Source organism: Myotis brandtii, unplaced genomic scaffold, assembly GCF_000412655.1.
Source record: "Myotis brandtii unplaced genomic scaffold, ASM41265v1 scaffold208, whole genome shotgun sequence".
NCBI lineage: Eukaryota > Metazoa > Chordata > Mammalia > Chiroptera > Vespertilionidae > Myotis > Myotis brandtii.
The window spans coordinates 4355381-4380979 of NW_005357764.1; the positions used below are offsets into that span (position 1 = coordinate 4355381).

The following is a 25599-nucleotide window of genomic DNA, read 5'->3' on the forward strand; positions in this document are numbered from 1 at the left end:
ATAATATTGTGGTGCCTAGTACATACTTATTGGTCAAATTAAAGTGCCAATATTTTACCCATCCATTGCTATAACTGTAAGAAGTACAAAGCAATGATTGTCCAAACCTCTTATTGGCGATCTATATATATAAAAGCCTAAGCAACTGGCTGAACAGCAAGTAGCTATGACACACACTGACCACCAGGGGGCAGATGCTCGACACAAGAGCTGCTGAGCTGCGGTGACTTGGCAGCTGCAGTGACTTGGCAGCTGCAGTTCTCGGGTGACACACCCGGAACCAGAGAGGAGGGAACCTGATTCCAGGGTGCATCACCCGAGAATTGCCCTCTCGCAATCTGGACCCCTTGGAGGATGTCGGAGAACTGGTTTTGGCCCGATCCCCACAGGCCAGGCCGAGGGAGCCCACTGTTGCACAAATCTGGGCACTGGGCCTCTAGTCTATGTATATAAAAGCCTAAGCAACCATTACAACCAAACAACTGGGAATGACTGGCCAACCAGTTGCTATGATGCGCACAGACGCTCAACGCAGAGGTTGCCCCCTTGGGGTCAGTGCACTCCCACAGCCAACTTCCGGCAGCCAGCCAACCTCTCATGGTCCCTCCCCCTGCCGGCAGGCCCCGATCAGCTGGGCCCCAATCGGGACTGGGTGAGAGGGCCCCGATTGGCCCTGATCACCAACCAGTCCTAGGGACTCCACCCGTGCATGAATTTGTGCTCTGGGCCTCTAGTAAATAAACAAATATCTGTTTAAATAGAATACAGAAGCCCAATGTACTAGTAAAAAGCAAAAAGAAGTAAAACTGCTTTGTCTGGATGAACTAGGAAACTCAGAGCCCTATGTACTCTACCTCCTCCATTCCCTATATTTCAGCTATCCAAACTATTGATAATCAGGAAAGCTAAGTTCTAGTATTTATTCTGCCAGTAATTAGTTGTATGTGTGGGGAAACACAGGACTTGGTTGGAATGTCTGTAAGGAGGATTCGCTGAAAGGTCAGGGGCCTCTGAGTGGACCTTGCCAAAGGCGGCAGCCCCTACCTTGACTTTTCCAAAAAAGTCCGATCCCCTGGGGTATTTTGCTAGAATCTCTATGTTTAGTCTTTAAAGACCTGACCTTGTAGAAGCATATACTTTCTCAAGGATACTTACCCTGCTGATTGTATCTAGAGATTAATTTGAGTTCAAACTGTGGTTACAATAAAAAGCCAATAAGGCAGGAGAACAAGACTGCTTTTACTACTGAAGTAAGAGTCCCTTAGCTCTCTCTTTCACAGAAACCTGTGTTGGAGTAATCTGTTCAACCGTCGCTCAGGGTCTGCTGGTCAACCCTGGCAGTATGAACTTGGGACAGTCATTTATTGATCTGGCTGTGTTATTTGTTATGTAAAATGAGCAAAAGAGAATAGATTATATAGTTCTCAAATTTAAGTGCTTATTGGAATCACTTTGAGAACCTACCAATTGCAGATTCCTGTGCCTTATTCTAGAGTAAGCATTTCAAACTCGCGGCCCACGGGCCACATGTGGCCCACAACGAATATTTTTGTGGCCCAGCCAATATAACGGTATGTAAGAAATGTTTTAATAAAAATTTAACTTAATTTTTACAATATCCTGTTATACATAATTATTAATAATGAACTACAACATTCGCTCATGATTGATTACTACAATCATGTTACATTCATTTCCCTTACGCGCCTTATGTGCAGGCGCACCATTTCTCTCCACTAATACTAGCAGTGAATATTTTAGCGGCTAATTGACATGTCATTAGTCTTTTTTTTAAAAAAAAATGTATTTTTATTGATTTCAGAGAGGAAGGGAGAGGGAGAGATAGAAACATCAATGATGAGAGAGAATCATTGATCGGCTACCTCCTGCTTGCCCCCTACTGGGAATCGAGCCCAAAACCCCAGGCATGTGCCCTTTACCGGAATCGAACCTTCAGGCCGCCGGCTGGTGCTCTATCCACTGAGCCAAACCAGCTAGGTGTCATTAGTCTTTAAAAAAATTAAAAAAATTTTTTTATTGATTTCAGAGAGGAAGGGAGAGGGAGAGAGAAATGGAAACATCAATGATGAGAGAGAATCATTGATTGGCTGCCTCTTGCATGCCCCCTACTGGGGATCCAGAGCATAACCCGGGCATGTGCCCTTGACTGGAATCGAACCTGGGACCTTTTAGTCTGCAGGCCGACTGAGTCAAACCAGCTAAGGCTAGTCATTAGTCTTGTACTGACTTGTTTGTTGTGCGCAACAAGAAATATTTCGCTTTCGGAGAACAAGAAAAATAGGTTTATTTGTGTTGCACTTATTAATTTGTGCAGTTATTCAGTGTCTGGTAAGTTAAAGTTCAAGAAAAATTATTAATTTATATTAAAATGTTGTATTATTTTATGTTAACAATTAATCATTTATTTCAGCCCTTTGTATTCAGCATGTCTCTATCGAAACAAACCTACATTTCTATGAAAATTGAAGCTTTTGTTTTTTTTGCGGCACACATAAACTTAAACCTTGTTTATTTGGCCCGTGTTAGCCTTTGAGTTTGACATGCTTGTTCGAGAGAGTATAATTTACAGGTCAGAGAAACCTTGGACTAGATGTTTTCTAAGGCCTCCTCTATCCAGGTTGTCACCATTCTTGGATCTCAACTTACCCATACAACCTCCTCTATCACATCTCTTTTGGACTCCTCTGGTGGTTCGCTTTCACCACATTTTTCCTTTAATCTGCACAGTGCCAGCCAATGAACAAACACCATACAGAATAGGGGTCCTTGTCCATCAAAAGTGAGCTTCATCCTGTAGTGCTGATTAGATTACTGCCAAAATAGCTAAAACATTAAATGCCAGGACTAAAAATAGGCTGCTGCATGTTTAAAATAACATGATCACTAGTTAGCTTGGGGCTTTGCTATTTTTACTGAAGGAAAGGCAGAGACAAGTGGCCAGGGGTTGAAAGGAAATTACTTAAACGAGGAGGCTGCTAAATGAGGTGAGAGCCTAGGAAGAAGCCAGAAGGTGGCACAATTGGTTCAACATGCATCAATGGGTCTCTGAGAATTAAACTAAAAATTTTGGTCTGAACACTCAAAATCTTCCCAGACACATTTTGTTTTGATTTGTTGCAAAATCCAGAATTGTGACATTACCTGATGTCAGAAACCAATATGACAGGCCAAAAAGATCAAATTAAGAGAAGTTTCTCTATTTTTATTTTTAACTTTTTATTGAAGTATAGCATTCACACTGAAATGTACACATATGTGTACTGTACAACTTTATGAGTTTTCATAAATAACACACCAACATAGCTAGCATCCAGCTAATGAAACAAAACACTACCAGCACCCTAGAATTCCCTCTTTAAACCCTTCCAGTTGCAATCCCTGTCCAAAAAAGGGCATCTACTATGGTGATTCCCATGATAGTTTACCTTTGCCGAGTTTTGTACTAAATATATTAAATATACTTTATTGTACCTGGCTCTTTATGTAACATTCATCAATATTGTTGCATGTACATTGCAATTGTATATTGTTGATTCCCAGTGCTATATAGCGCTTCAGTGAATGAACGTACTGCAGTTTACTTATCCATTATACTGTTGGTGGGCAGCTAGATAGTTTCTAGTTTAAGGCTATTATTAACAGTGCTGCTATGAACACTCTAGTATAGATCTTTTGATGAACATATGTACATATTATAGTTGGATATACTCCCGGAAGTGGAATTACTAGGTCTCCAGGTTCCAGGGAAATGGAATTGCTGGGTCCACCTCAGTGAAATTTCCTGGAGTCCAGTGAAATGAGAGATATGCCTCCAAAGGTGAAAGATAAGTTGTTGCATCTGGCCCTTTATGCAACCAAAAAAGAGGCACAATGCCTAGGGGTCCTTTTTAGATTCTGGAGTCCACATATTCCTCATTTCAGTGTAGTTCTCTGGCCCATTTACCAAGTAACCTGAAAAGCTGCTGGTTTTGAGAGGATCTCAGAACAAGAGAAGGCTCTGCAACAGGTCCAGGCTACTGTGCAAGATGCTCTGCCACGTGTACCATATGATGCAGCCAATACAATTAACTGTACTTGAAGTTAAGTGGTGTATAGAGATGCTGTTTGGAGCCTGTTGAATCACAGCACAGGTTCTTAGGATTTTGGAGCAAAGCACTGCCATTCTCTGTGGATAACTACTCTCTCTTTTTGAGAAAAAGTATTTGGCTGTTATTGGGCATTAGTAGATGCTGAATACTTAACTATGGGCCACCAAGCTATAACAGGAGCTGAGTTGCCCATCATGAATTGAGTGTTGTCTGGTGTACCATGCCATAAAGTTGGCTGTGAAGAGCAACACTCCATTATCAAATGCAAATGGTATATATGAGATTGGGCTGAGCAGGCCCTAAAGGCATAAATAAGTTATATGAGGAAATGGCCCAAATATCCACACTCCTGTTACATAACCTCTTTCTCAGTCTGCACTTACGGCATTATGGGGAGTTCTCTACAATCAGTTGACTGAGGAAAAGAAAAGACAGGCTTTGTTTACATTTGGTTCTACATGATATTCAAGTACCACCTGAAAATAGATAGCTATAGTACCTATAGCTCCTTCTTGGGGCAACACTGAAGGAAACAGGCAAAGAGATATCCTCCCAGTGGGACAGAACTTAGAACAGTGCACCTCATTTTTCACTTTGTTAGAATTATATTCATGGACTATGGCCAATAGTTTGGCTGGATGGACAGGACTTGGAAGGGACATGACTAGAAAATTGATGACAATGAAATTTATGGAAGTCATGTGGATCGACTTCTCTGAATGGGCAAAAAAACATGAATATATGTGTCTTATGTGAATGCTCAACAGAGGATGAATTCAGCAGAGAAAAATTTTAATAAACAAGCCAATGACTTGTTCTGTGGATACCAGTTAGCCTTTTGCTCCAGTGATTGCCCAATGACCACAATAGAAGTTATGCATGGGCTCAGCAACATGACCTTCTGCTCACCAAAGTCAGCCTGACTATACCCACTGCTGAGTATCCTATATCTGTCAGCAGCAGAAACCAATACCCTATCCCCCAAAAGGCACCTTTCCTTTAAGTGATCAACCAGCTACCTGGTGGCAGGTTGATTACACTGGACCACTTCCATCACGGAAGGGGCAACATATTATTCTTACTGGGATAGATACTTACTCTGGATGGTAATTTGCCTTCCCTGCATGCAAAACTTCTGACAAAACCTTCATCCAAGGTCTTACAGAATGCCTTATCTGCCATCATGGCATCCCACATAGCATTGCTTCTGATCAAGGGACTCATTTCAGAGCAAAAGAAGTGCAGCAATAGGCCCATGTTCACGGAATTCACTGGTCTTACCATGTTCCCCACCATCCTGAAGCAGCTGGCTTAATAGAATGGGATTGTCTTTTGAAGACAGTTACAGCACTAGTGAGGCAGCAATACCTTGCAGGACTGGGGCAAGGTTCTCCAGAAGGCAGAAGGTATTGCTCTGGATCAGCATCCAATATACAGTGCTATTTATCCCATAACCAGAATTCAAAGGTCCAAAAATTTAGGGGATGGAATTGGAAGTGGGACCATTCAATATTACCCCTGGTGACTAACTAGTAAAAGTTTTGCTTCTTGTTCCCATGACTTTATGCTTTATTGGTCTAGAGGCCTTAATTCCAAAGGAGGAAAGCTTTCACCAGAAGATACAACAATAATTCCATTGAACTGGGAGTAAAGACTGCCACTGGCCACTTTAGGCTCCTCATGCCTCTGGGTCAACAAGTAAAGAAGAAAGTTCCTGTACTGGTTGGGGTGACTGATCCTGAATACCATGGGAAAATTGGACTACTACTCCACAATGGAAGAGTACGTCTGCAATACAGAAGATCCCTTAGGACTTCCCTTAGTATTACCATGCCTTGTGATTAAGGTCAATGGAAAACTACAACCCATCCAAGCATGACTAGATCCTTCAAAAATAAGATTTTATGTCACCGCCCACCAGTTAAAGAACCATGACCAGCTAAGGTACTTATTGAGGGCAGAGGGAATATGGAATGGGTAGTGGAGAAAGGTAGTTATAAATACCAGTTACGACCACATGACTAAGCAAATATCTTTGTTTCCTTCCCTCTCTTATACTCTATCATCCTATATAAGATGTATTAATAATAGTTAGCTTCATAATACAGTACTTGAGTTACAGAATACCAAGGAGAAGAACATCACCCAAGGACTTTGAATCCTGTTCTGGGGAAAGAGTTAGCACATTTTTGGTTGTATGTAGGACAGTCACATTATGTTAGGACATAGAAGTATGACTTTGTGACTGTTTTTATTTGGATATTAAATATGATTTAAGGACATGTGTATGAATGTGTAGTTGACACAGAGTGGACTGAGATGGTTAGTTGTAGTTTCAACTTGGCTAGGCTATCTACCCAATTATATTAAATACTAATCTAATTTAGGAGCTGGTGTTGCTGCAAAGGTATTTTGTATATGTGATTAACATCTGTAATAACTGACTTTAAATAAAGGAGATTATCCTTGATAATGTGTATGGGCCTCATCCAAACAGTTGAAAAGCCTTAAGAGCAAAACTGAGGTTTCTCTAAGGAAGAAGAAATTCCTCCTGAGGACTGCATCAACATCAGCTCCTGCCCAAGTTTCCATCCTGCCCTACAGTTTTTACCATACCTTATAATTGATACTAAGTCAAATCCTTGAAGTGTGTATTTACATCCTATTAGTTCTGTTTCTTTGGTAGAACCCTGACTGATATGACATCTACTATTCCTTACCACTATGCTATTATCAGAGATAGAAATAGAAGTCTATTATGTGGTCTCTGTCCTTGAAAACTTCATAACCTAAAGAACATAAAAAGTTAGCATATAAATTATGTCAGGGAGTAGTAAATTATTAAGTGTCAAATGAGTAGCACTGAATTAAGTATTCAAGGAACTTAGAAAAGAAAAATATCTCTGTGGATTTAGGGAGTGCTCAGGACAGGCTCTGTGGAAGAAATTGGGACAAGGATCAATGGGGACTGATATGCAGTGAGGGAAGTACAGAAAAATCTAACCTTGGAGTTTAGATGGAAAGATTGAACTCCTTTCTACCACTTGGTAGGAATATGATCTTGGACAAATTGCATACTACTTTAAGCCTCAGATTCTTAATATATAAAGTGAGGATAATAGCACACATCCTGTCTATCTTAAAGTCATAGTGAGAAATAAACGAGATATAATAAGGTGCTTAGCTCAATGCCTGTCACAGAAAACGTGCTCAACCACTATCTCAATATCTTTAAAAATAATGCTACTAAAAATAAGACCCAACAACACTAAATTTTAAATAGTTATAAGAGGAATCATCTTAACTACATTTTAATTCAATGGCATTAGCTAATTTTTCAAAAGATGAAGTATTTAGCTTTCAAAAAAATTATTTTAATGAGGTTCTGAAACCTGACCAAACTTACTATTAAAATTTTACTATTTCCACTTATGCAAGAAGTCTCAGAATGCAATTTATAACTGAACTTCCCATGTACATAAGGAATTTACAATGAAAATGTGTTTTATAGCTTTTTAAAAGTAGTTTCTGCAGTACCTTGAGGAATATCTTTAGGAAGAGAATATTTCTTCTTCTTTACAATAGCACCTTTACTTTTCACTTGTCTAGTGCCTGGTGATGCTCTAATAATACAACATATTTCTGATGTATTTAAAGGAACCTGAAAAAGAATAACAGACGTTGCATAATTCTTCCAGATACTATATTTATGTTATTTTATTTCAAAGGCAAATAATCTTAATAAACATATTTCATAAATATTAATAAAAGCACTTATGAAGTGCTTATCCACTCTGGACACTGATTGGTTTTAAAACATTTGCTTATTTAATATTCACAAGAACCAGGGAAGGCACATTATATTATCCCCATTTTTAAAATGAGGAAACTTAGATTTCAAGAGGTTGGATAACTTATTTAACAACTAAGAGAAAATCATGATAGAGTTGAGATTCAAGCACTTCAAAGTGAGAGAGAGTGTTTACATGATTTACTGAATTAAAACACAGTTTATATTTAATTCTGAGTCAAATACTAGGTTTCCTTGATTTGCCAAATCATGTAATTTCGACAATTTCCTATCAAGTAGACAATCCCTAGAATAAAGAAATACCTTATCTTTCAGAAGGCGCCAATTGTTGGGGTCCAGCCCAACAGGTCCAGGGGTTCCCATAGGTGTGGACGGAGTCGGCGAAGAAGGAATAACACGGAGGCAGTGTTCAGTTGATCAGCCTAGCGAGGTTCTCTAGCCAGGTTCTATCTTTATTCTCCTGTTACATCTGTATTTATACCAGTTGATTTTAATCCTATCCATTCTATTCCAAAGGTTATTTCCATTCCAAGGTAACTACTCTATTGTTCTGTTAAGCTACAAAGAAGTAACTGAAGGAGATTATCCTAAGTAAAGATTATGTAGCTTAAGCGTGATTGTTCGTAGTTAAAGTGATTAATTACCCGCCTGGCACTTAGTTAAGGGGTTTTATTCCCTTCCTTAGTCCTGTTAATCCCTAACTCCAGGGAAAAATCCCCACCTGGGGAAACAACCTTTCTTGGAGAGGGGACCTTGGTTAAAACACATAGCGCTAAGAAGGGGAGCAAACATATTAAGAACAGTATGCCATATATGCCAGGTCCCTTGAAACATATGCTGTGCAGATGTTTCTTCCCTGCAGCAACTGTGTCAAGCAGCAAGGATGGACCGGCTTCCGGCATGATATATCTGTTTCTTAGAACACAAAAATAGAGACATATAGTTATCAAGGGCTCCTCTCATTTAAAATAAAGCCTATAGAGAAATTTCTTCTACTGTAAAAAGGACACTATAAATGGGCCAGCAGGAAGAAAGAAATGCTGAACCTGAGATTCCTTAAAAGTACAAGGACAGAGACCACTAAGCCAGAATCTTTAAAGGGGGCTAAAGTGGTCCCAGATTAATACCCAACTCATTTTTTAAATTTTTTTTTTTGAGGAAACTTCATATTGCTTTGCACAGTCACTGCACCAGTCTGCATTCCCACCAACAGTGCACTAGGGCTCCCATTTCTCCATATTATCTCCAGCACTTGTTGTTTTTAATTTATTGATAGTTGCCATTCTGACCATTGTGAGGTAAAACCTTATTGTAGTTTTAATTGGCATCTCTGATTAGTGACCTTGAGCATTTTTTCATATGTCTATTGGCCATCTGCAAGTCCTTTTTGGATAAGTGTCTATTCAGGTCCTTTGCCCCCCTTTTTTATAGGATTACTAGAGGCCCAGTGCACGAACTTGTGCACAGGTAGGGTCCCTCAGCCTGGCAGGCGATTGGGGCCAATGGGAGCCAGTCTGGGGGAGGGGCCGTGGGAGGTTGGCTGGCTGGGGGGAGGGACCACAGGAGGTTGGCCGACGGGTGGCGGGGGCGGAGGGACCATGGGAGGTTGGCTAGCTGCAGGAGGTTGGCTGGCTGTGGGAGGTTGGCTGTGGGAGCGCACTGACCACCAGGGGGCAGCTCCTGCATTAAGTGTCTGGCCCATAGTGGTCAGTGCGCATCACAGCGACCGGTTGACCGGTCATTCAGTCGCTTAGGCTTTTATATATACAGATTTGTCTTCCTGGTGTTGAGTTATATAAGTTCTTTATATATTTTGGAGATTAACTCCTTATCTGATGAATCATTGGCAAATATGTTCTCCCATAGAGTGGGTTCCCTTTTCATTTTGTTGATGGTTTTGTTTTTTTTGTGGGGTTTTTTTGTTTTGTTTTGTTTTTGCTGTGCAGAAGCTTTTGAGTCTAATGTGGTCCCATTTGTCCCATTCTTTCCCTTCCCCTTGGGGACATATTGGCAAGAATATTGCTCTGAGAGATGTCTGAGATTTTACTGCCTATGTTTTCTTCTTGGATTTTTATGGTTTCACAACTTACATTTAAGTCTTTTATCCATTTTGAGTTTATTCTTGTGTATAGTGTAAAGTCATGGTCTAGTTGCTATTTTCCCTCCTTTGTCAAATATTAATTGAGTGTAATGGCTTGGATTGATTTCTGGATTCTCTGTTTGGTTCCATTAATTTATATGCATGTTCTTGTGCCACCCAGCTATTTTGGTTACAATGGCTTTGTAGTATAATTTGATATCTGGTATTGTGATCTCTGCAACTTTATTCTTCTTTCCCAAGATTGCTGAGGCTATTTGGGGTTTTTTGTTGTTGTTGTTCCATATAAATTTTTGGAGTATTTTTTCTAGATCTGTGAGATATGCTATTAGTATTTTATAGAGACAGTGTTGAGTTTATAGATTGCTTTGGGTAGTATGAATATTTTAATGACATTATTTCTTCCAACTCATGAACATGGTATGTGCTTCCACTTGTTTGTATCTTCCTCTATTTCTTTTTTCAGTGACCTATAGTTTTCTGAATATAGGTCTTTTACCTTCTTGGTTAAGTTTATTTCTAGGTATCTTTTTATTGTTGTTGTTGCAGTGGTAAATGGGATTGTTTTTCGTGGTTTCTCTTTCTGAGAGTTCATTATTGGTGCATAAAAAATACACCAATTTCTGGGTGTTAATTTTATATCTGCTGCTTTACCAAATTCATTTACTTTTATTTATTTGTTATTAACCCTCACCCGAGGATATTTTTCCATTGATTTTTAGAGAGAGTGGAAGAGAGGGGGAAAAACAGAGTGAAATGTCGATGTGAGAGAAACACATCGGGTTATTGGCCTGGGTGGGGGAGAAGCCCACAACCAAGGTACATGCTCTTGATCAGAATTGAATCTGGGACCCTTCAGTTCACAGGCCGATGCTCTATCCACTGAGCCAAACTGTCTAGGGCCAAATTCACTTATTAAATCTAGTAGGTTTTTTTGTGGATTCTTTAGGCTTTTCTATATATAATATCAAGTCACCTGTGAATAATGACAGTTTTACATCCTCCTTTCCAATCTGGATGCCATTTATTTATTTATTTATTTATTTATTTAATTCTCATCTGAGAATATTTTTTCCATTGCTTTTTCAGACAGAGTAGAAGGGAGGGAGGGAGAGAGAGAGAGAGACAGAGAGAGAAAGAGAGAGAGGGAAAGAAAGAGAGAAACATCAATGTGAGAGAGAGAGACACATCCACTGGTTACCTCCCACATGTGCCCCAATAGGGGGCAGGGAGCAAACCTGAAACCGAGGTATGTGCCCTTCACCAGGAACCAAACCCACAACCCTTTAGTGTGCCGGCCAATACTCTAATTACTGAACCACATCAGCCAGGGCAATTATTGGCATTTTAATTATGATGTGTCTTGGTGTGGGTCTCTTTGGGTTCATCTTGTCTGGGACTCTCTGTGCTTCCTGAACATGTGTGTGACTTTTTCCTTCACTGGGTTAGGGAAGTTTTCTGTCATTACTTTTTTTTTTTTTTTTTACAGAGAGGAAGGGAGAGAGATAGAGAGTTAGAAACATCGATGAGAGAGAAACATCGATCAGCTGCCTCCTGCACATCTCCTACTGGGGATATGCCCGCAACCAAGGTACATGCCCTTGACCGGAATCGAACCTGGGACCTTTCAGTCCGCAGGCCGATGCTCTATCCACTGAGCCAAACCGGTTTCGGCTGTCATTACTTTTTCAAGCAAGTTCCCTTTGCCTTGCTCACTTTCTTCTACTTCTGGTACTCCTATGATACATATGTTGTTACCTTTCAAGTTGTCCCAAAGCTCCCTTAAACTGTCCTCCTAATTTTTTTTTTTAATCCTCACCTGAGGATATTTTTCCATTGATTTTTAGAGGGAGTGGCAGAGAGAAGGAAAGACAGAGAGAAATATTGATGTGAGAGAAACACATCAAATAGTTTGCCTTCTGCATGAGCCCCAACCAGGGCCTGGGACAGAGAGGAGCCTGCAACCAAGTACGTGCCCTTGACAAGAATTGAACTTGGGACCCTTTGGTCTGCAGGCCGACGTTCTATTCACTGAGCCAAACCAGCTAGGGCTGCTTTTTCTGCATTTATTGAGATTATCACATGATTTTTATCCTTGATTTTGTTAATGTGATATACCACATCTTGTGATTTGTGAATGTTGAACCATCCTTGCATCCCTGGAATAAATCCAACTTGATCATGGTGTATGAACCTTTTAATATATTATTGAAATTGGTTTCCTACCATTTTGTTTAGAATTTTTTTAAAAATATATTTTATTGATTTTTTTACAGAGAGGAAGGGAGAAGGATAGGGAGTTAGAAACATCTATGAGAGAGAAACATTGATCAGCTGCCTCCTGCACACCTCCTACTGGGGATGTGCCCACAACCACGGTACATGCCCTTGACAGGAATCGAACCTGGGACCCTTTAGTCCGCAAGCAGATGCTCTACCCACTGAGCCAAACCGGTTAGGGCTTTGTTTAGAATTTTTGCATCTATATTCAAAAGGGTTATTTATCTGTAATTTTCTTTTCTTGTGGGGTCCACGTCTGGTTTTGTCGTCACGGTAACACTGCCATTGTAAAATGATTTGGGGAGTGTTCTCTTTTAGCTTTTAGTAGAGTTTGAGAAGGATGAGTATTCTTTCTATTTTAAATGTTTGTTAGGATTCACCAGTGAAGCTATTTTTTGTTTGTTGGGAGATTTGATTATTGATTAAATCTCCTTACTCATTATTGTTCTGTTCAGATTTTCTATTTCCTCATGATTCAGTCTTGGTAGGCTATATGTTTCTAAGAATTTATCCATTCCTTCTAGGTTGTCCAGTTTTGGATGTATAATTGTTCATAGTCTCTTATAATCCTTTGTGTTTCTGTGGTATCAGTTGTAATGTCTCCTTTTTCATTTCCAAATTTATTTATTTGAGTCCTCTATTTATTATTAAGTCTTGCTCAAGGTTTGTATATATTGTTTATCCTTCCAAAAAGTAGCTCTTAGTTTCATTGATATTTTCCTTTTCCTTTTTACTCTATTTCATTTATTTATTTATTAATTTGTGTAATTAAAGTTTATTTACTTTTTATTAAAGTTTATAAACTTAATTAAAGTTTATTTTATAGACAGAGGAATACTCTGTCTATAAAATTTCTGTTTCCTGGCCAAGGGAGGCAGAGCTCTCCAGACAACAAAAACCAGTGCCTAGCTCTGTGGATACATACACGTGCATGGTGGCTAAAGCCCCTTCACCAAAGTGTGTGTCTCTCTGTCTTTACCCTGCCAAAATAAATGGGGTATTTTGACTTTCACAGAAAGTGCTGGCTTGTCTTGGTCTGTACTGAAGCAGTGCAGCCCTCCATAGCATGTGTTTGGTGGTTATGGCTTAAATGTGTGGCTAGATTGTGCTTTTTTCTTGAGCAGGGACCGTGCGTGCTCCATGCTCACACCATGCTCTCTAAGTTCTCTTTAGACAGAGCTTCAGCTGCTACTTCAGCCTGGTTCTCAGATGGTGTGTAGGAGTCCTGGTACTCTTGAAGCAGTTTACTACCTCCAGGTGATTGAACTGCACAGCATCGTCCAGGGGAATGTTGCCCCACCTGTCCTTGACAAAAGGATTCATTTTTCAAGCATCAATCAGAAATTTAACAACTTCAATGTGTCCTTCAGCTGCAGCAACATGCAGGGCTGTGCGGGAGTCATAGCCTTTCTGTTCCATGTCCATGGCTGACAGGCAAACCTTCAAAAAGCTGAGACAGCCCCATTATAGGCAGCAAATAACAGGTTTACCACAGTCTTGTTCCTAACTTCTCCCCTTTACACACCATGGGTCTAACTTCCAAGCACAGTGCCTCAGGTTGTCATAGTTGTGGAAATTGAAGAGAGACATCAACTTCTGGCAGAAACTGATGCCCCTATGGCAGTTCTCCAGCTTGTCCAGTGGAGGTGAGAGACACATCATTCCCATGACATTGCGTACCATCAGGAGGATGGCTCTTGACACAGCTGACTTGGCTGGCAGGCCCACGCGGAAGGAAAACTGGCCTGAGAAGTCATACATGCCGCAGGAGTGCAGGAGGCTGAGGGTGTTGCACACTGCTTCAGCGCTCAGCATGCTCTCACCTGTGATGGGCCAGATCCAACCATTGGTCAGGGTGGCTGCCATGACACTGCCTGTTTCATAGGTTGCCTCCACGGAGCACAGCTGGAAGTAGAGATCGAGGGCAGCTATCATGTCTACCCCCTTAGGAAAGCACTTCTTTTCCTTTAGATAATAGCTGATGGCATAATTCTGATCCCATTTCCTTCTCTGACTGGAATGTGGCATTGCTGAAACCCACGTATTCATTTCTAGCCATTTTGTTCAGATCTTGCAACACAAAATCAAACTTCTCTGCTTTGTTACAGTCCATATTGATCAGGGAGCTTATGACAATGGCTCCAGTATTGACCATGGGGTTATGGGAGATTCTTCCCTCATTGAGGGAGAGCTTGTTGTAGCGCAGGCCACTGGGCTCCTTGCTCCCAAACTTGTGCACATAGTCAGTGCCTAGATGGCTTAGGTGAGGGGCTTGACACAGGACTGGAGGCAGAAGGGGATCTTTGTGTGGCCAACGGATGCCACCCTCTGACGAATCACTGCCGCTGACCATCCATAGTACACAGGGAGACGTCCCACAGGTCTGGATGGACTTAGCCAGCTGAGGGATGTAGGCTGCCACTTTGTCTCCAGTGAACTCTCTGGCATCCTCAAAGATGCGATCCACATGGCAGGTGAACTCCTCAAAATCAGGAATGACAAACTTCTTTCAGAATGCCTGGGTCAGGAGCACAATGTTGCTGCTCACACACTTTTGGAAGAGATCTCGGTCCAAGAGGCCACCACTGTTGGACTCTAGAACCATGGGGCACATCTGGCTCATGCAATCCCAGAGCCAGGGATCTGATGTCTGCAGTCCAGTAGCCTTCAGTGCAGTAGTGAACTTGTGGACAGGGATTCATTCCTGTCCCTCAGCAACAGTGTAGAAGAGCAGATCACCCAAGCTGGACAGCATGCCACTCTCTGACGAATCACTGTCCCGCAAGCCTTACTAATCCTGGTGCTGCAGCTGGTGGCTATGCATCATCTCCCTGCCCTGCACTGCGGCCTCACGGAGATGGTGCCAGATGCCCTGCCAAGGAGGGGGCTCTGGCTCAGATGACCCCAGCCTCCCCTCCAGCAGTGACTGCTGGCCCTGCTCAGCGCATTCTGCAGAGCCTTCATAGAGTGCATCCCCCCAGCATGTCACCCGTTCCGACAGAGCACCCAGGGCATCTCTATTTTATTTATATCTGCTCTGTTCTTTGTTATTATCCCTCTAATTGCCTCTAGTCTCAGCCTTTTACAATCTGTTCTCTGCCTCTGGATCCAGAATAAACTTTATACAAGAACATTCGATATCATTTCCTTTTCATAATCCTTTATTGGCTCCCCTCAGGAAAAAAAAATCCAAAAATTTTAATATATATTACAAGATCCATTACTCTCTTGGCCCTGGTTTATCTTTACAAACTCATCTCTAGTTTTCTCCTCATCACCTGGATCCCCCACTCTCACCCCAGGGTGAGACTGAGAGGTCTGGCTACACTGAACCACTACACAACCCTAAAGTTTTCCCTCTTTATTTCTTTTTCTCTCTGCCTCCGTCCCGTCCTACTGTCTTTCTCTCTGTATCTCTTCCTCTTCTCTCTGACTCTTTCTCTCTCCACCTCTCTCTTTTTCTATTCATCCCCTCTCTCTACTCTACCCGCACCCCCATGGCTCTTAGAAAAATGAGTTTAATGTATTTATTAACAAAGCATAGTACTTTCAAATAACATAATGAAGTTGGTGACCACAATTTATATGTAAAGACAAAAGCTGAGTTTTGGATCAAAGTAGATTAATATTGTTTCTTCTGGTTGTTTAATACCCCTTGGTCCTGAGGACGCAAAATGTTTTGGCTGTGGCAGCCTAATATCCTTTCTTTGGAATTGTAACTGAAAACTTACTCCACATGTACTTGATATTAACCTTAACTGAGTTACAGATTTTTTAAAGTCTCATAAACAAAGTATCTAATATAACAGTAAGTATTTCTTTTGGTATTTGAAGGGGAAATTGAAATACTACCTCATTTGAAGAATTTTCCTGGGAACTTGACACAGGAACAATTTCATCTGAATTAACACAGCTGCTGACATTTGGAAATAGTTCGTCCAAAGATGATTTTTGTACTGAGGACAGATCAATCTACAAAAGAATATATTACTCTTTTGTACAAGTTAAATGTTGCAAAACCAGTTATTTTTAAATAATTAAAGGAAAATTGAAACATACTATTTCATTAGAAGCTTTGTGACATAGAACTTGACATATGAACAATCTTATCTGAGTTAATATAACTGCTGACAGTTTGGAAATAGTTCTCCAAACGATGCATGCTCAACTGGGGAGAAATCAATTTATAAAGAAGATTATAATACTCTTTAGCTTTCAAGTTATTATTTAAATAGGTATTTTATTAGCTTCAGTATCGTGTAATTTTTTTCTTATTCTTCATCCAATTAATATTCATAAGGGGCCTATTAATTGAAATCCATCTACCCTTTCTGTGAGCCAAAAGACTGAAATAGACAGTCAAAGAAACAGAGTCAGAGACAGAGAGAGAGATCAATACAGGTTGGTGGTACAGTATTCTAATCTTCTTTACTTTACGTATAGCAATATATAGAATACTTCCAAGGAAAGTATGCTTGTGCAACGGCAAAATAAAAATACTATTGTCTGTGTGCAATATCCCCCTGGGGTGACAGAAACAGAATAAAGGGGAGCAAGAAAATAGATTCTACATGTGCAAATACTAATACTTACCTCTAAACCAGCTGTTTGCGAAGTCGGAGTACTTGTTAACAGGCCTCTGCTTTTCTTACCAAGAATAGTGGGGTTTGTGTTCTATCAATGTTTTGTGAAATAGGAGATTGAATAGCAGGAAGAAATAAACTACTTTAATACTGTAAAAACGCAATTTAAAATTAGTAGACTAAATCATAATATATTATACTAATAAAAATTTAATCTGCTAATTATATTTTTAAACCATTAGACAGGTAACTAAAGAATTTTCTGGCCTGAGCTAGGTCAAACAAGTCCCAAAAAAACTTTATGTGGTGCAACAACTATTTGAGAATACTTTGGTTGAAATCACTACTAATTTAGGAAGAAAAGCTAATTAAAGTTTTCAATTATGAAATGGTGCTTTGATTATCTTTGTTAACTCCTAAGAAAGATATTTTACTTATAGCATTTGTTTAATTCCTATTATATACTGGAATTTATGGAAAGGGATTATAAATTATTTCTGAAGCTGTTAAAACATGTAGCAAGGATACTTGATTTAAAATACACACATTTGAATGCATATAGATACTTTCACTTATGGAACATCAAAGTTAAAGAAAGTACAAAGTAGGATACAGACTAATTTTCTATTTCTTTTTTTTCTTTTTCTATTTCTTGAAGATGCAGAGGCAAAGAGACAAATTAAGAGTGAGAGACAGAGAAGAGAAAGAAACAGGATTAGAGGCTAAAGAGTTTAAGAAAGAGAGGGAAGGACTGTTAGAGAGAAGGATAGAGAGAGAGAGGGGAGGAAGGAAAGAAAAAAAGAGAGAAAAAAGAGGAGGAGGAGGAGGAGGAGGAGGGAAGGAAGAAGGGGAGAATTAAGAGATGGGGATTAGAGAAGAAGAGATAGAGAGGATGGGGAGATAAAAGAGAGAAAGAAAAATAAAAGAAGATTAAGAGGAGAGAGGGAGGGAGAAGAACAGCAGATAAGACAGAGAACAGAGACTAAGCAGAAAAACTGAGACTGATAGTAAAAGAAAGAGTCAGAGACAGAAAAGAACACATACAGAGAGATCAAAACAGAGACTGGGAGGAAAGAGAGACAGAGCTTGAGACTGAGAGACAAAACCAGGGAGAGCAAAGACAAAGAAACAGTGATAGAGTCAAAAAGAGAGAAGATAGGAAGCTTCCTTTCTAGCCATCAACTGCGTTTCAATTCTTAGATTCCATGAAACAACCATATCCCTCAGATAAATGTCTGAATAGGTGTCTATTATATGCTGCCAAGTCTGGAACACAAACTCAGAGTTAAAACTTGAACAGCATAGGAAAGTTTATTAGATTTATTTTTCCTTTATTTCCTCTTTGCTTTCTTTCAGGATTAAAAATCTCTGAAACTGCCAGCATGGCTCAGTGGTTAGAGTGTTGGCCCATGCATTGGAAGGTTTTGGATTTGATTCCAGTAAAGGGCATATACCTGGGTTGCAGGTTTAATCCCCAGGCCCAGTCAGGATGGGAGCAGGAGGCAACCAATCGATGTGTCTCTCTCACATCGATGCTTCTCTCTCACTTATCCCCTGCCCCCCTCCCTTCTACTCTCTCTAAAAATCAATGGAAAAATATCCTTGAGAGAGGGTTAACAGGGGGGAAAAAAATAACACTCTGAAAATAGTTGTTTGTTCAAGATATAATCTGGAATAGTTCATTAGAAATTTTTTTTATCAAAATAATAAGAACAAGCCCAGCTGGTGTTGTTCAGTGATTGAACGTTGACCCATGAACCAGGAGGTCATGGTTCGATTTCTGGTCAGGGCACATGCCCAGGTTTCAGGCTTGATCCCCAGTAGGGGGGGCGTACAGGAGGCAGCCAATCAATGATTCTCTCTCATCATTCATGTTTCTATCTCCCTCTCCCTCTCCCTTTCTCTTTTAAATTAATAAAAAATAATATACATATACGTATATAAATGTTTAAAAAACAATAAGAACAAAAATGTTATGAGCATATTTACCTGGTACACTGAATATGACAGCTCTCTAATTTATTAGCTATATAATCTTTTAATTTCTTCATCTGAACAATAAGGATTATTCTACCCCTAGGGACTACCGTGCAAAGGTTACAAATAAAACATGTATAGAGAACCTCTGGTGCTTGGAGAGTAGGAGATACTCAATGATAACTGTTATTACTATTACTGTGGCAGCCATGCAGGTGCTCTGCTCAGACCTTTAACAAAGAACCTGCTGGTCCACTGCAAGGAGTGCAGCTAGCTCTCAGTCCACTGCAAGGGGTGCAGCTAGCTCTCAGTCCACTGCAAGGGGTGCAGCTAGCTCTCAGTCCACTGCAAGGGGTGCAGCTAGCTCTCAGTCCACTGCAAGGGGTGCAGCTAGCTCTCAGTCCACTGCAAGGGGTGCAGCTAGCTCTCAGTCCACTGCAAGGAGTGCAGCTAGCTCTTAGTCCCCAGCGACAGCATATTTAGGATCTGCTTCAGTTTTCGGGCTGAGGCCATTATCTTTTCAGGCAAACCTCAGCCAACGTCTGAGCACAAAAGCCCAACATAAGATTCCTATAACGGCAATCTTTGCTCCAGACCTCCCCACTGGGAGAGCTTCTATCAGATCTGCAGTGAAGATTGGGGTTCTCTTCCTCAGTACTGCCTACGGAAGTGGCAGCCATCTCCTACTCAGCACCATGGCTGCCCTTAGGCCCCTGTGAAAACCAAGACCACCAAAAAGAGGACCAAGAAGTTCATCCAGCACCAGTCATACCGATATGTCAAAATTAAGCGTAATTGATGGAAAACTAGATGCATTGACAATAGGGTGCAGAGAAGATTCAAGGGCCCGATCTTGATGCCCGTGGTTATGGGAGCAACAAGAAAACAAAGTACATGCTGCCAAGTGGCTTCCTGGTCCACCACATCAAGGAGCTTGAAGTGCTGCTGATGTGCAACAAATCTCACTGTGCTGAGACTGCTCACAGCATCTACTCTAAGAACCGCAAAGCTACTGTGGAGAGCAGCCCAGCTGGCCATCAGAGTCACCAATCTAATGCCAGACTGTGCAGTGAAGAAAATGAATAGACAGATTGTGTGCACATTGTATTTGTGTTAATAAAACCATGAAATTCTGGCATTAAAAAAGAGACTGAGGCTACTCCTGCCCAATCCTGCTTCCTCGCTGCTTTCATTTCTCATGTATTACCTGCTCCAACACACCATATGAACTCTTAATTCTGTCTGAATACTTTTGTACCAAGTGACATAATTGTCAACTATCAGTCCAATTACAAAACATTTACCTGTATACAGCTGTAAGTATAGCACCTCTGCATTTCCCCCTAGATTTGTTAAGAAATTATGCATATCTAAATCCCAATAAGTACATTTTCTTTTCATAGTTTTTTCAGGAAATAGTAAAAGACTAGTGCTTACCAATGCAGGTTCCAGCGGCTGAGACAGCAGAACTTTGGTAACTGATTTACCACCTGCATTGCTTTCAAGAACAGACCTCTGTTGAGATGATGGAACCTTGATTTTTAGAAGAGAGCTTAACTTTGTTTGAAAATTTGTGTCTCTAGGTTCAGGATCTTTTCCAGGCTGAAACAAATTCATAATCATGAAATACCATCCACAGGCTATAAAAAATGTGTAGCACTTCTCAGATGTCTTATTTTTGTTGTAAGCTATAATAATAAAAGTGTAATATGCTAATTAGACTGGAAAGCCAAATGGCCTTCTGGACATCCTTCCGGACGAAGCCGCAGTGGTTAGGGGCAATCAGGCAGGCAGGAGAGCAGTTAGGGGTGATCAGGCAGGCAGGCGAATGGTTAGGGGCGATCAGGCAGGAAGGCAGGAGAGGGGTTAGGAGCCAGCAGTCCTGGATTGCAAGAGGGATGTCCGACTGTCAGTTTAGGCCCGATCCCACAGCGGGACTGCCAGACATCCCCGAGGGGTCCCAGATTGCGAGAGGGTGCGGGCCTCTAGTATATGTTATAATTGTTACAATTAAGATATATATTATCCTATTATCTATCCTCTCAATTTGAAAAAAGTTTTAAACAAAATCTTTTTTTTAAATTTAAGATTTTCTAGCCTGGCTGGTGTGGTTTAGTGGTTGAGCATTGACCTATGAATCAGGAGGTCACGGTTCGATTCCCAGGCAGGGCACATGCCTGGTTTGAGGACTCCATCCCCAGTAAGGGGCGTGCAGGAGGCAGCTGATCAATGATTCTCTCACATTATTGATGTTTCTATCTTCCTCTCCCTTCTTTTCTGAAATCAATAAAAAAAAATTTTAAGTATGATTTTCTATACAATATTTAAGGAAAAAATATGTTGCAAAACAAAATGGTTTTCAATATACTCAGCTCAAAAAATTTCCCTACCACATTTAAGGCAACATCTCCCAAAAAGTGTTCTGTTAAAAGAAAACAAATGATAATTAGATCTATCTATGGCTCAATATTTAAAACTAAGTCTTAGAGAAAACATTAAATATGTCTTCATTATGCAATAATCATCATCCACGATCCTTCTCCTGTCATATTCCTTCCTTTTCTACCACCATCCATCATAAGTACTTTTTTTATCCCATTCTCTTTATAATTACTTTCTTATCCTTTTCTCTTTCCTAAAACTCAAATATTCTTTCCTCAGCTGTGTTTAATCCATTAATGAGTCCATCAAAGGCATTCTTCATTGCTGCTATAATGTTTTTAATATCTAGAATTTCTTCTTTTTTGTTTTTGATCTCTATAATTTATTTTTTTGATTCTTTCCTAGAATTTCCATCTCTCTGCTCATACTATCCATCTATCTGTTCTTGGATGTTGGTTACTTTTTTCTACAATGCCCTTAGTATAATAATCATATTTATTTTAAATTTATTTTCTGATAATTCTAACATTACTGATAACTCTGGATCTGATGTTGTCCAGTCTCTTCAAACTGTGTGGGTTTTATGTTTGTTTGTTTTTTTACCTTTAGCATGCCTTGTAATTATTTGCTAAAAAGTGGGCATGATGTACTGGGTAATAGGAACTGTGGTGAATAGGCCTTTAGTAGTGTAAGATTTGGGGGGCCAGGAAGCAGTCTATAGTTTTGCGATTAGGTCTTAGTTTTTTGTCTAGCTTGTACCCCTTGACTGTGAACTTCACCAGTGTGTCTGTTTTTTCTCCCCTTAAGTGGGACAGCATGGCTAGAGGAGACTGAAGTTATGTATTTCCTTTTTCCCAATGTGGAAGGCTAGAGGGAGCTAGAGTTGAGTATTTTCCTTCCCCCACTTGGGAGGATAGAACTGGTTATTTTCCTTCTCCTAGAAGGGTTAGGCTCTGATGATACCCTAGCAACTTAGGCTCTAGTGAAATACTTTCTCCTGAGGGCAGGCTCTGTTAAGAAAAACAGAATAGCCTAACTGCATGGCTCAGTGATTGAGTGTCGACCTATGAACCAGGAGATCATGGTTAGATTCCCGGTCAGGGCACATACCCAGGTTGTGGGCTCGATCCCCAGTGGGAGACATGCAGAAGACAGCCAATCAATGATTCTCTCTCATCATTGATGTTTCTCTCTCATTGTTAAGCTCTGGGAGGTACAACTCACAAAAGTGTGAAGGGCACCTAATGACTGGTTCCTCCTTAAGTTTTTTTAAAATATGTTTTTATTGATTTGAGAGAGAGAGAAGGGAGAGGGATAGAGATAGAAACATTGATGAGAGAGAAACATCATTGATTCATCATCGATTGGTGCCTCCTGCATGCTCCCTACAGGGGATCAAGCCTGCAACCTGGCATGTGCCCTGACAGGGAATTGAACCGTGAACTCCTGGTTCATAGGTCCATGCTCAACCACTGAGCCACACCAGCAGGGCTATATTACATTTTCTCAGTGAATTATTTATTGCCTTACATTGTTGCTGTTTTATTAAGAATGTCTCAACCTTCTCACAAATCTGAGTGACCAGAGCATTGCACTACGTGTAGCAATATTTATTGAATAAATGACTGCTAAACAGTGTGGGAGTGTGTGTGTGTGTGTGTGTGTGTGTGTGTGTGTGTGTGTGAAGATAGCAGTATAAATCAGTACATATTAGAAACTAAGTGGTGAGTGGTATTTATAATAAACAGTGCAAATTTAAAAATAAAATATATTTCCAGCCGAACTTTCAGTTCTAATTTCCCGAGAGTGACAGCATTTATGTTGGTTGTTAATGGGTGAGTAAAACTGAAAGGAGGGCTCGGAGTTGGGATAAGGAAAAGCATTAATAAAGACAAAAAATTTGAAAATTATGGACTGTTTCCATTCATGAAATAGTGAAGTGGGTTATAAAGTCAGAAAGGTAGATTGGGACCACTCTATAAAAGTTAAGAACCTAAGGGTAAGGAATTCGGAATTCATTAATTAGATAGTAAGGGCAATAAAGATTTCTAAACTGAAGATGAGGACCATGAGGACCACTAATGAGTGAGATAGATCAGAAAGATGACATGCAAGGCAAGGAGACCAGTGAGGTAGATACTGCAATAGTCCAAACCTGGAGGAATGACAGGAGAAGGAATGGACAGATGAGATAGCTATTTCAGAGGAAGAGTGAAGAGAATGTGGCAACTGATTATGGAAAGAATTAGGGGAAGAAAGAGTTAAAAATGTTTCTGATGTCTCAGCTAAAGAAATGGTAACATTATTGGTGCCAATCACAGAAATGCGGATGTCTGAAGATGCAAACTTATAACCTAGCCCTTGGTTCTATCCTTGGCACAGTATCCAGCAGAGTACGTGAGTAAATCTCATTGATTTCAAAGGCTTATTAGTCACAGACATATATTCTTTAATATATTTTTATTGATTTCAGAGAGGGAGGGAGAGGGAGGGAGAGATAGAAATATCAATGATGAGAGAGAATCATTGATCGGCTGCCTCCTGCAATCGATTGAGCCCATAACCCAGGCATGTGTACTGACCAGGAATCAAACCATGACCTCTTGGTTCCTAGGTCAACACTCAAACACTGACCCACACCGGCCCAGCCCCCTTAATACATTGTGGATGGATCACGAGAATTCTAGCTTCATATTACAGTGTTTTACAGAGTATCATACTTCAAAAAATATATTAGCTTGTAAGAATATGTAATAAATAACTTCAAAATGCAATGGGTATTTAATTTTAAAGTGTGCCTTTAATGTTTATGTAAAACGTTTTCGGTACTCCTTCAATAGAAATTTATCTGGCCGCTGGGTAAAGCTAGCAATAAAACTACTGGCCCTCAATGTATTAAGTTTTTAATTTTCAGAGTTGTCCACACTGAACTTCCAGTAATTTATCAATCATGTTTTTGTTTTTCCTACCCCAGCACTGGTTCTCAAGGAGGTTTCTGTTCATGTGTTTTTGCACCAGTAAGTTGTGAATCTCTGTATCCACCTGTCTGTCTTTCCAAGTTTTGGTGCAGCAGTATGCCCTGTGACCTTATTTGATGGATCAAAAAGTGAGTTGTTGATTTTTCAGTTTGTTCAGGTTTTTACTTGTTGTTAGGACAGAGTGGTGACTTCTAAATTATTTACATACTGGACTGGAAATTGGAAGTTTTCCAATTTTTCAAAATTTTTTATAAAACTGGACCTCCAAGTAGCACTTAACATTGTTGACTACTCCCACTTTCAGGAAAAACTATTTCTTGGCTTCTATGATACCATATTCTGCTTATTTTCCTCCTCTCTGTTCACTCTTCCTTTTCTACCTGAATGTAGATTTTTCCAAGGATTGATCTTGGACTTCTTTCTCTTATGAACTCTATATTCTTTCTCAGGTGATTTTATCCATTTCCATGAACTTAATCATATCTATAATATTATACACTCCTCTTCTGTTTTCCTGGCTTACACATTTATAGCCAATGGCTCTTCCAACATTTTCATCTTTGTGTGTCCTCAGACCTCTTGCCTTTCCTATCACATTAAATAGCACTTTTATTCACCAAAGCTGCTTAAGACAGAAATCTAACAGTCTTTGTTGATGCCTCTCACTCCTTCATCCTCTATATTCAATCCATGAACTTTATAGGCAAAATTATCTTGAGTTCATGCATATTTCTTGTCCTCCCTATATCCTAGTCACTGTATACAATGACATTATGGAAAGAGTACAGGTTTTAGATCCAGAAAGACCTGCCACAGCTTCTTAAACATATTGGTTAACATGTAAACCTCATTTTTCTCAGCTATAAAAAGGTAAAAACAAAGCAAGCAAACAAAAAGCTTACCTGATAGGAATGCATAAATAGAGATATAATTAATGAAAAGTGCTTAGAATAATGCTTAGCATAGAGTAGCCATGTAGACAGTAGCTCCTGCTTATCTAAATAAAGTCCAAAGACCTGTAGATTCCAGGCCTAATATAGTAATTCACACGTATTCCTCAGCCTAAAGCACTGCTCTGGCTATAGCAAATGTCGTATTGATTTAATGATTAATAGACATCCAATTATCCAAAATGAAGTTGGAAAAATTATAAATTTTAATTAACTTCCATTAAACTTATATATGTTATATACTCATGTAACAATAATCCTATCTAATAAAAGAGAAACATGGTAATTAGCCGTACCTCCGCTACCCTTCCCATTGGCTAATCAGGGCGATATGCAAATTAACTGCCAGCCAAGATGGCGGCCGACAGCCAGGCAGCTTGAAGCGAACATGAGGCTTGCTTGCTTCAGTGACGGAGGAAGCCAACGTTCCC

General features: G+C 40.0%; 1 protein-coding gene and 1 pseudogene across 1 annotated transcript in view; both read right to left on the minus strand.

The window, feature by feature from the left end:
• Nucleotides 1-6842: 6842 nt before the first annotated feature.
• The window catches only part of MEIKIN (meiotic kinetochore factor), a 33375-nt gene continuing 14618 nt past the window's right edge, over nt 6843-25599 (minus strand). Inside the window, exons 8-11 of the mRNA XM_014539172.1 lie at nt 16892-16972; nt 16151-16270; nt 7647-7770; nt 6843-6898 (exon numbers count right to left, since the gene is read on the minus strand). Of these exons, the coding sequence (XP_014394658.1) occupies nt 6843-6898; nt 7647-7770; nt 16151-16270; nt 16892-16972 (381 nt within the window). The remainder of the gene's footprint in view (nt 6899-7646; nt 7771-16150; nt 16271-16891; nt 16973-25599) is intronic.
• LOC102241027 lies at nt 13379-15271 on the minus strand (annotated as a pseudogene).